Genomic DNA, 12,312 nt, shown 5'->3' on the forward strand with positions numbered 1-12,312 from the left:
TCACCACGTTCCCGCGTCCCCGCACCATAAAGGCCCTGCAGGAATTCCTGGGAATGGTGAATTTTTATCACCGCTTCGTGCCCCGCGCTGCTCAACTCATGCGGCCCCTCTACGAAGCCCTCCGGGGCAAGCCGGCCAAGCACGACATCGCCTGGTCCGCAGCAATGGATGCGGCCTTCCAACGCTCAAAGCGGGCCCTCGCCGACGCAACACTGCTCGCTCACCCGGTGCTCAACGCTCCCATCGCCCTCACCACGGATGCCTCCGACTACGCGGTGGGCGCCGTACATGAGCAATGGGTGAACGGGGTTTGGCAGCCACTCGCTTTTTTCAGCCGGCAGCTCCGGCCGAACGAGCTCAAATACAGCACGTTTGACCGGGAGCTCCTCGGTCTACACCTGGCCGTCCGCCATTTCCGCCACCTCCTAGAGGGCCGACCTTTCACGGCGTTCGTCGACCACAAGCCGTTGGTTTACGCCATGGCCAAGGTCACGGAGCCATGGTCGGCCCGCCAACAGCGCCACCTCTCCGCCGTGTCGGAGTTTACCACGGACATCCGGCACGTCGCCGGCAAAAACAACGCCATGGCCGACTGTCTTTCCCGGGCCAGCGCGAACGCGGTCCACCTGGGCGTGGATTTTGCGCTTATGGCGGCGGACCAAACCACCGACACCACGGTGCAAGCCCTCCGGGCGGCGGACACGGGCCTCCGCCTGGCCGACATCCCCTGCGCGGACACTGTCCTGCTCTGCGACGTCTCCCAAGGCCAGCCTCGCCCCATCGTGCCCGTCACCTGGCAACGCCGCATCTTCGCCTCCCTCCACGGCCTTTCCCACCCGGGCCGGAAAGCTTCCCAGAAGCTGGTGTCGGCGCGTTTCGTCTGGCACGGCCTTCGTCGGGACGTCCGCGATTGGACCAGCACCTGCACGGCCTGCCAACGGGCCAAGGTCCACCGACACACCCAGGCCCCGCTGGCACCTTTCACCGTGCCCGAACGACGTTTCGACCACGTCAACGTGGATCTGGTGGGCCCCCTCCCCCCGTCACGGGGGTTCACACACCTGCTCACCATGGTGGACAGGACCACCAGGTGGCCGGAGGCCGTTCCCCTCGTCTCCACCACCACCGCCGACGTGGCGCTGGCTTTCATCGCCACCTGGGTCGCCCGCTTCGGCGCACCGGCGGACATCTCGTCAGATCGCGGACCACAGTTCACTTCCGAGCTGTGGGGCGCGGTCGCCCGCAACCTGGGGGTCAAGCTCCACCGTACTACGATCTACCACCCCCAAGCAAACGGGTTGTGCGAGCGATTCCACCGCTCCATGAAGGCCGCGCTCATGGCCGGCCTTCAAGACGGCGGTTGGGCCGACCGGCTGCCGTGGGTCCTTTTGGGCCTCCGCACGGCCCCCAAGGAGGACCTCCAGGCATCCACCGCCGAGCTTGTCTATGGCCAGGCGCTACGCGTCCCGGGCGAATTCGTGCCCGACGCTACCAGTCCCTGGTCCGCAGCTCACCAGCGCTCGGACCTCCAGGAGGCCGCCCGACGGTTTGCCCCCGTGCCAACATCCCACCACGGTGACCCCCAGTCCTACGTCCCCCCAGCACTCCGCACAGCGGAGTATGTTTTTGTGCGTCACGACGCACATCGGTGGCCACTCCAGCCGCCGTACGACGGGCCCTTCCGGGTGCTGCGACGGGACGACAAGTCGTTCGTCATCGACATCGGCGGCAGGTCGGACCGGATTGCGGTGGACCGCCTCAAGCCGGCGCACGTGGACGTCGACCACCCACCACGGGTGGCCCTTCCGCCGCGGCGAGGCCGCCCCCCGTCCACGGTGCCCCCCACTCGACTGCCCACCACCTCACCGGACCCCCTCCCACGACCCGCCAGGGGTCGCTTCGGCCGGGTCATCAGGACCCCCCTCAAATTGACCCTGCCGGTGCAAGTCGATTCTGGGGGGACGTGTGTAGCGGCTGCCGCTGGGTTTTCACAATCGCCTTGCACCTATCAAGGACGCGGAGCGATCACCATGCCGGGCTCGTCCAGGACGCCCGGGCAGGCCCGCGCTCAACTTGCCAGGCCTCGGTCGGGACGCCCGGGCATGCCCGGGCAGGCTCGCCCTCAACTTGCCAGGCCGCAGCCAGGACGCGGGGCCACGCCCCCTGGCGCCGGGCCTGGGCAAACCCTCCGGGATAATAGTTATATATATTGCTGCCCGATAAACGGGTTTTCAGAGTGCCTGAGTGTTTGATTTGATTAAAGCAACTCGGATGAATTCCAGCTTTTTGTCGCGTCCATTCTTCCGATCGACGTGGGAGCCCCAGCTCCTTCATTATTACACATTGTAAAAAATTACAGAAACAAGTGAATAAAAAAATTTATGCTAAATTAAAAAGGCAATGTGGGGATGACAAACTTCAGTTGAAAAAAGGTATTAAACAAGATAGGGATGATGTTGATTTAGAGAGTAGCTAACAGTATTGCCATCACATAACAATCCCTACATCACCGCCTCATTTACACTTCATCAATTACTGCTTCAAGCTTCTACTAATTCTACATCAAGCTTCTACATCAATTACTGCAAATTACTGCTTCAAGCTTCTACTAATTCTACATCAAGCTTCTACATCAATTACTGCAAATTACTGCTTCAAGTTTACTCCACTGGTTACACCAGTACTTGATTACTCTTGTAGTGTAGCCACATACTGAGACTCTACAAATTAGCAGCCCAAGTACAATGTTATAATATAAGTACATGATCATCAACTTCTTACAAACTGCATGGACATCTCTAATAACAGCATTCTATAATTATATCCATTTGTGATTGGTTACTCTACGTTGATAAAAAGAAAAGTAGGAAAGACAACTGAGGCTGCAAGAAGTCCCTGAAATTATATAGGAGCTTGTTTTACTTATGCAGAAATGAAATATAGGAGCTTCTAATACTTTTAGCTTGGCCAAGGCCTAGACAATAGTCTGGAGGCAGTGATGTAGGGATTGTTATGTGATGGCAATACTGTTTGCTACTCTCTAAACCAACATCATCCCTATCTTTTTTGGGACCTTTTTTAGACTGTTGTTTGTCATCCCTACATTGCCTTTTTAATTTAGCATAATTTTTTTTTTATTCACTTGTAATTGTATCCGACTCGCTAAAGATTAGGAATTGGAATAAGGTTGCAAATGAATGTTGCTGGTTTTAAGTGTTTCATTTCTTTGTTGCAGTTTCAGAGAAAGTCTACAGATGGCGTGTCCCCGATTATGTTCATGCTGGTCATGCTGGGAAATCTTGCTTATGGCCTTGACATCTTGTTGAAACAGCCAGAGTTTGAGAGCGAAGGATGTTACATTCTCCGGCATCTCCCTTGGATCATCGGGAGCCTTGGAACACTTTCACTGGACATCTGCGTATCCTTCCACCACTATGGGATCTAGGAATGCAAATCGCTTTCAGGATCGTATTGTCTTTGTACTTACCTGTCCGTTTTATTACCCCTCCATATGACGTGAAAAGCGGGGCTAAGCAATTGGTTAATGTCCGGCCGTCTTATCCGTTTATGATTGAGGAACAGCTTATTTGTCCCCGACAGGTTTCGCTTGAGGGGACTAAAGGTTTATTTTGTCTGTCCAGACAGACAAACCTGTGGTTTTCCAGACTTTACCTACATATCCTTTAACATATTCAACTGAAACCTGTTACATGGCTTCCTTTCTTCTTTTTTTCTTTTTTTCTTTCTTTTTTTTCTCTTCTTAAAAAAAATAAAAATACTAAGTGGAGGCTTGTGTAAGAGCTAATACATAGAACCTATAATAAAGGGAGCAAGAGACAAGAGGGCGAGAGAGAGGAAAGTACAACAACAGTAGAGAACAGGGACAAGAGATCTGTGGAAGGGAGAGGGCTGGAGCAGGGTACACGGGATAAACAACATGGACACGACTGGGACTTTTCGGAAAGAAAACAAAATTTGAAGGAGGTGGATTAACGTGCGTAGAAAAGATCAAGGTTTTGGATGGGGAAAGATAAGAGATGGTGGTGATCAGCTGTTTTGAAGACGTGGATGGAGGAGTGGGATTGAAGAGAGTGTGGGGAGTTTGTTCCAGAGGTGGGAAAAAAAGAGTGAAAGAGTGAAGGTGAGCAGAGAAACTTGATTTTGGCGGTTTTACCAGAAGAGGTTCTTGTGCGTCCTGCAGGAACATTTTGGGGGACAGAGCACAGACAGAGCAAGGGGAGCAAGGCCAGATAGGAGTTAGTAGAAGACAGAAACACCACAACCTGCCTGCGGTGAGAGTGAAAGGCCCTCAATCAACTTCATCATGGGAGATTCCAATTCTTTTAAAAGCTTTGGTTTCTACAGCGTGAAGCCGAGCTAGATGTGAGACAGGATCACCAGCCCAAAGGGGAGAGCAGTATTCCATCAAGCTGCGGAAGCTTTGTATGTGGTGAGGAGCTCAGAAGTGCCAAGGAAGGACTTCACATGATTGAGGATGCCCAGTCGGCAACTGGCTTTGGAGGCCAGCTTCGAAATGTGGTTTTCCCAGGAAAGATCATGGCTGATGGTGAGACCCAAAAGCTTGAGTGACAGAACTTATTTGAGAGGATTGTTGAGAAAGTAGATGGGAGTATTTTCCAGATGGTTGTTTCGGAGAGACATCGTAAGAGTGTGAGATTTGTCAGGATTGAAAGACATGTTCCACTTGTTTGACCAGTTTGTGATTTTATCCAGTCTGCCGAGAGTGAAGAGGCTGCAGACTGCTGATCTGAGGGATGAGGTATGGAGCGGCAGAGAGTGGAGTCATCAGCAAAGAGATAGAGAGGATTTTCCAGAGTCGGAAAGATCATTGATGAAGACAAGAAAAAGCACAGGGCTCAGAACACTGCCTTGGGGAACTCCAGCCTGGACAGGAAGAGTTGATGAGAGGATTCCATTTAGAGCCACATGTTGACTACGACAGGAGAGGAGGTCTGCAAGCCTTGTGTGGAGATTTCTATGGATACCATAAGAGGAGAGTTTGGTGAGCAGAGCAGGGTGCCAGACAGTATCGAAGGCATGAGATTTGTCAAGGGAGACAGCTCTAATTTCCTGTTTGGTGTTGAGGACCTCCATCCATTGTTGAGACAGCAGAAGCAGCATGTCCAGAGTAGAGTAGCCTGGTCTGAATCCAAATTGATGATCAGAGATCAAGCCATTGGAGAAGAGGAAGGATTTGATATCAGAGGCAATGATGGATTCCATGACCTTGCCGATTATTGGGACCAGGCTGATTGATCTGTCGTTGCAGAGATCTGTTTTTGCGCCTCTTTTGTGTAAAGCGGTGATGTTGGCTGATTTCCAAGCTGATGGCAGATGAGCTTCAGCAAAAGAGGGTGAAGAGAACAGAGAGAGGGTGAGATAGAGCGACAGAGCAGGCTTTTAGGACCCGTGGGGTGATGCCGTGTCGTCCAGTTGGAGAATCAGAGTTGAGGTTTGACAGAAACTTTTCCACCTTGTCAGGAAAGAAGGACAGTCCAGGAGCAACTGGGTACTACTGGGTAAGGCGAGTACAGAGAGAGATGGGTTTGGGACACAAGATTTTGAGGCAAACACAAGAGTTTAGGCATTCAGCTTTTTCACGTGCGGTGTCAGCTGTGTAGGCATTTGAGGTAAGGGAGGGGATAGAGGGGGAACAAACACCAGAAACAGATTGGACCAGACGCCACCAGGATTTGGAGGAAGGAGACAGGTTTGAGAGTTCATTCTTGAGTGTGGAGAGATAGTGCTTCCTGGCACTCCTGAGGGTACACACACTTGTTCTGAGCTTTATGAAAGGAACTGAGATTTCCTTCAGTTGGATTTGCCTTCCATGAGGTGAAGGCAAGTTGCTTCATAGCAACTGCCTCACCACAAGCTTCAGTGTACCATGGACGGGAGGAAGGGTATGACAACTGAAGACGAGATAGGATAAATCTGTGCATGAGAGCAATTTTCTTTGGAATAATTCCCAGGATGAGTTTGTCAGAGGCAGTGGAGATGGAAGACCAGTCCAGAAGTTTGATGGCTGCTTGAAAGCCTTGCCAGACTCGTCAATGCTGAAGAGGCTCTCTGATAACGGCCGGAAAGATGTCCACTTTAACAATTGACTGAGATCTCAAAGATGTTGACTGAAAGATGTTGACTGAAAGATGTTGACTGAAAGATGTTGACTGAAAGATGTTGACTGAGATCCAGGTCGGGAAATTGACAGGTTGTGTTAGTCCCAATGAGTGTCAGAAGCCCTTTGCTGAGGTGCCATTGCTGGTTCGAGAGGTACCCACACCCAACCAGCTAACATGATTATAGTTGAAATCGTCACATATGAGGAAGAGAGAGTTGGGATGAGGGGATAGAAGTGGGTCCATGTTGTTGGACAGCAAGATGTAAATGGAGTCGTTACTGTTTGGTGGACGGTACAGCACACATATGAACAAAAGGTGGGAGTGGAGGGGAAGCCGTAGCCAGAGGTACTTGTGGTGTTTGGGAGGTGTACAAGCAGTACACTGAGAGTGAAAATAGTTTTTATGTACAGTGTAACTCAACCACCAGGATGAGGCTCAGGTCTGTCACACCAAAAGAGGGAGTAACCAGAGAGAGATAGTAAGAGGTCAGGGACGTCTTGAAGGAGGAAAGTTTCTGTTAAGCAAATGAAGTCTAGTTTTCTGAGAAGCAACGTGTATGGAGAGATCGGCCAGGTTTGAGCGAAGGTCCCGGATGTTTGAGATCCATATCGTTATGAAGGAGAGGGAGCAGCAGGAACACGAGAGGGGAGGGTGGGAAGGGTAAGAAGAGGGCGCAGAGGAGGAGTTGGAGAGAGCAGTTGACAGTGTGTCGGAGATTGCAGAAGAGCAAGGAGAAAGGTCATGATGAGAAAGAGGACAAAAGGCTTGGTGGTGGTGGTGGGATGAGGAACAGTGATGAGGAACAGTGATGAGTAATAGGGGGGCAGAGGGCAGTGAAGCAGAAGATTGGAGGTGGAGGAATGAGTTAGAAGAGAGAGGAAGAGGGGAGGGGCAGCTTTGTGAATGAGTTGAGGCAACTTTGAGGAGGGGGAGGGGTGAGGAGAGTTTTGAAGGGAGGGGTTAGGGGGAGATGAGGGGGTAGTTTTGAAAGGAATGGGGTTAGGGGGGAGATTTGAAGGGCAGGTGTAAGGGGTTAGTTTTGAACGATTCATCCAAAACAAAAATGGGTTTCTTGAGATTTTCAAGTCAGATATGTTTGAAAACATTAGAGGAGGGGTGAAATGAAGGTGGGGTTAGAGATTGGAGAAGGGAAGAAATGTAAGGGATTGAATTTTTTGAATCGGAAAGATTTGAAGACAGCCTTTTGAAAAGGAAGAAGAGTAAGTTGTAATACAAGAGTGTGCAACACGGGAGAAGGAAGTTTAAACATTTTATAACAGAACCGTGAACACTCTGGGTATTCGCTGAAATGAGGGCAGGGATGCTGGGGGGACGATTATTGCAGAACAGGTTCAGAAGGAAGGTGGAGGTGTATTATAAGTACTTTGTTAGTATGGGAGGAAGGACCTTCTTTTTATTTTCTTTATTAATAGTTTTTTACAAATTCTTTTTTTAATTTTAGGTGAAAGCAGATTTGAGTCAGAGGTTGAAATATCATGAAGGAGTATGGTGAATTACTTCACCAACAGAATGGGGATAGAAAAATGAAATCAGCTGGAAAAGATGGAGATGGAAGAAAGAGCATGGGAGGTAGTTTGGGGTTGATTTGGGGATCTGGATGGTGAGGTGAGGTTTTTTTTTTGGTTTCTTTTTTAAATAATTATTTTATTTTTTTGGTATTCAAGACATAGGGTAGAAATTTCTGAGGAAGTAAGGGGTGTAAATAAAAGGTAGTACAGAGAAAAGACGTTTGTGGACACACTATGACCAACGAGGGAACTGGGTAGGTTTTGAAAAACACGGTATGAAAATCCGACTAATACTCACAAATTTGCACCAATTTTAAAACGAGATCGAACTACAATCACACAGTAAACCACATACACAGCAAAATAAACTAGAAATTCGACAAAAACTATCAAGGATGTCAGAGGTGCCCAAAAGGCACATGACACAGCCCAAGGAACCGGAACCGCAACTGCAACTGGAAGTCCTTTATACCGGAATGTCCTTGTTATAAGTTAGATTAAAGTTTCATGGCATTTCATCAGTTTTTGAGTTATGCCCTTTTTGGACTTAGAAAATATCACATCGGTCGGGGACACGGATTGCATAGCAATTCTCGCTCTAGTTTAAATGGAATGTTATATTTTGAACATTAATCGGAAGGCAAGTCCTTCGTTTTACCGTGCTTTGGCTTTGAATTCATCCCGATCGTACATGTGCAGAGAGGAGTGAGATAATATTTTTACTCTGGCAGTCAAGCAAAATTGAAAATCATTCCAAACAGGAAACGTAGTGTTTTGAAGATGCTTATTGGAGACCAGTTGGCACGAATAACTAATGTAGTGTTTGATAAGGTGATGTAATAGACCCTTGGTAAAATGGCGATAAAACCCAGAATTTATTTATTTATACGATTTTTACAATCCTTTAATTTAATTATATACTTGATGTATATACTTTATATATTTAATGTAATTTATATTTAATTATATATTTAATTTAATTACATCATGGCAGGAGTTTTACAGGGTGATACCCTCGCTCCCTATTTATTCATAATATGTCTCGATTATGTACCCTGGTTAGAATAGGTACACCGTATCCCTGCGTGTCGTAAGAGGCGACAAAGAGGGTTGGTGTCAGGAAGGGCATCCGGCCATAAAAACATTGCCTCAAAAAGAGAACCATGACAATTACAACTACATATGGGCAGGGTACAGCCCGAAGTGGAGATCGGTTTCTGAGGTTTGGGGCATGGAATGTAGGGACAATGACAGGGAGATCAGGAGAAGTGGTGGAAGTATTGGTCAGAAGAAGAGTGGACATATGTTGTGTGCAAGAGACGAGATGGAAGGGAAGTGGTGTGAGAATGGTGAAGGGTAGGCAGGCACAGAAATACAAGTTTGTGTGGCAAGGGTGGCCGGAGGGCGTGAATGGTGTTGGTGTCCTGTTTTCTGAGGAGTTTGTAGACAGTGTGGTGAGTGTGACTCGAGTGAGTGATAGGTTGATGATGGTGAAAATGATGATTGGAAAGCCCTTGGTGAACGTAATCTCGGGATATGCTCCGCAGGTTGGTCGGAGCGATGAAGAGAAGGACAAGTTCTGGTGTGCGATAGAGAAGCTGATGGAAAACGTGAAAGATGAGGAAGTTGTTGTGGTAGGAGGAGACCTAAATGGACATGTGGGAAGGAGTATGGATGGTTTTGAGGGAGTTCATGGGGGTTACGGATATGGTGAGAAATGGAGAAGGTGAAAGGATTTTGGAATTTGCTGATGGAGCTGATTTGTTGATTTGTAACACTCAGTTCCAGAAAGGGGATAATAAGCTTGTTACATACACGTCAGGTGGGTCGACGACAACCGTTGACTACCTGATGGTGCGTAGGCGAGATAGGGGGCACCTCCGGGACACAAAGGTGATCCCGGGGGAGGAGGCTGTTTCACAGCACCTCTTGGTTGTCTGAGACATACGGGTGAAAGGTGCGCGGAGAGCTTGGCGGGTGAAGTACCAACCGAGAATGAAGGTGTGGAGGTTGAAACAGGTGACAGTAAGGGAGGCATTAAAAGAGAGGCTGAGTAGGGTAGAGGATGATGTGGTTGAGCTTGAACGTGGTTGGATGTCAATGAAAGATAGTCTGTTGGGAGCCGTTGGTGAGGTATGTGGATGGACAAAAGGACCACCGAGGCACTCGGAAACATGGTGGTGGGATGATGTAGTTGGAAAGAGGATTGACGAGAAGAGGAAGAAGTTCAAGGAGTGGCAGAAGGCGAAGGGTACGAGAGCAGAAACAGCAGAGCATGAAAGTTATAAGGCAGCCAAGAAGGCTGCAAAGAAAGAGGTAGCAAAGACGCAGGAGGCATGTAGGAAAATGTTTGGAGAACGCTTGGATTCGGAAGAGGGTCAGAGAGCGGTATTCAGGATTGCAAAGCAGATAGCGAAAGAGAGGTGTGATGTGATGGGGGTGAGTTGCTTGAAGGGTGAAGTGGGACAAATCGTTGTGGACCCAGATGGAATTAAAGGAAGATGGAAAAGATATATGGAAATGCTGTTGAATACAGAGAATGAATGGGATGGCAACATAGAGAGTAACCCAGTTTTAGGACCGGCAGAGAAGATAACTGAGAAGGAAGTTGAGGAAGCGATAAAAGCAATGAGTAGAAAAGCGGGAGGGCCGACAGGAGTTGTGGGAGATATGTTGAAGGCAGCAGGAAGTTGGGGTGTGAAGAGAATGACAGAGATCTGTAATCTGGTGGTGAAAGAAGGCTGCATTCCAGTGGATTTGGGAACTGAGTACCCTCGTCCCTCTATACAAGGAGAAAGGTGACCCTCTGGAGTGTGGCTCGTACCGAGCGATAAAGTTGTTGGAGCATGGAATGAAGGTATTGGAAAGGGTGTTGGAGAGGAGGATAAGGAAGAAGGTGAAGATCGACGAAATGCAGTTTGGATTTATGCCAGGAAGAGGAACGACAGACGCGCTCTTTATTGTGAGGCAGTTGCAGGAGAAGTACATTGAGAAGAGGAAGAAGTTGTTTCTTGGGTTTGTTGATCTGGAGAAAGCATTCGATAGGGTTCCACGCGAAGTATTGACATGGGCATTGAGGAAGTTAGGAGTGGAGGAATGGTTGATCAGAGTAGTGATGGCAATGTACAAAAGAGCGCGCACAGCTGTAAGGACGAAGGACAGGAACAGTGGTGAGTTTGAGGTGAAGGTGGGAGTGCACCAGGGGTCGGTACTAAGCCCACTACTATTTGTAGCTGTGATGGAGGTGCTGGCTCAGAACGTAAAGGAGGGTTTACCGTGGGAGTTGTTGTATGCAGATGATCTGGTGTTGATTGCGGAAAGTATGGATGCACTGAAGGAAAAGATGAACAAGTGGAAGGAATGTATAGAGACAAAAGGTCTGAATATGAATATAGGAAAGATGAAGGTGATGGCAAGTGGTAAAGCATGTGGTGAGGTGGAAAGAACTGGAAAGTGGCCATGTGCTGTGTGCAGGAAGGGTGTCGGAGTGAACTCCATTCAATGTACAATGTGCGCTGAGTGGGTTCATCAAAAATGTAGTGGTCTGAGAGGGTCATTAACCAGTGTGGCAGCTACATTCAAATTTAAGGTGTGCACAGAGGGAGCTGCAGATGGAGGAAATGTTGAGTTGGATCTCGGAGACGGCGTGAAGCTGGAAGGTGTGAAAACATTTTGCTACCTCGGAGACATGCTGAATGGAGAAGGTGGATCAGACACGGCAACGGTTGCTCGAGTGAGATGTGCATGGAAGAAGTTTCGGGAACTGAGTGGCGTGCTGATGAGGAGGGGAGTGTCGTTGAAGCTGAAGGGAAAGGTGTATGCTGCATGTGTGAGAAGTGCTATGATTTATGGGCGTGAGACATGGGTCATGAATGTAGAGCAGCAACGGAGGCTGGAAAGGGTGGAAATGCGAATGGTTCGGTGGGTGTGCGGAGTATCGTTGAGAGAGAGAGGAAGACAAATGATGAATTGCGAAAGATGATGGGAATAGAGCCTGTGATTGATGCTGTGAAGAGGAACAGGTTGAGATGGTTTGGTCATGTGTTGAGGAAGGATGAAAGTGACTGGTTGAGAAGAGTGATGGAAATGAATGTAGAAGGAAGTAGAGGACGGGGAAGACAGACAAAGACTTGGCTGAAGATGGTGGAAGAAGAAATGCGGGCAAGGGAGTTAACAAGGAGAGATGCAGAAAATAGGGCAATATGGAGAAGATTGTCACGGGGCCCGCAAGTCTAACCCCCGCTCTCGCAGGGAAAATGGCCTTAAAATGCATGTTGTTGTTGTTGTTGTTGTTGTTGTTGTTGTTGTTGTTGTTGTATGTGCTACGCAAAGCAATAGACACCAACAATGAACTTGGATTTACCCTAAGTAAACGGAAAAGTCGGCGATACCCATCCAAGAAGATTACAGATGCAGATTATGCAGATGATCTTGCGGTTCTAGCAGACTAAACGATACATAGCAGGATATCCCAAAAAGTTGTGGACGGATTTGGATGAAACTTTGTGGACCTGTTAGGTGTCTGACAACGACGACTGGACTGGATTGGATTGAATTGGATTCGATTTTTGTGACTATCTGAATATGGATTTGGATATGAGAATCATTTGATTTTTTAAAAAGTGATTCTTCACCATTGG

At 48.5% G+C, this 12,312-nt stretch overlaps 1 protein-coding gene across 1 annotated transcript in view; it reads left to right on the forward strand.

Moving 5' to 3' along the window:
* Positions 1–12,312, forward strand: part of LOC144892745 (lysosomal amino acid transporter 1 homolog) — a 55,105-nt gene that overhangs the window by 22,438 nt on the left and 20,355 nt on the right. Inside the window, exon 7 of the mRNA XM_078781082.1 lies at positions 3,236–3,418. Within this exon, the coding sequence (XP_078637208.1) occupies positions 3,236–3,418 (183 nt within the window). The remainder of the gene's footprint in view (positions 1–3,235; positions 3,419–12,312) is intronic.

This window comes from Myxine glutinosa, chromosome 6, assembly GCF_964187855.1.
Source record: "Myxine glutinosa chromosome 6, kmMyxGlut1.1, whole genome shotgun sequence".
Taxonomy (NCBI): Eukaryota; Metazoa; Chordata; class Myxini; order Myxiniformes; family Myxinidae; genus Myxine; species Myxine glutinosa.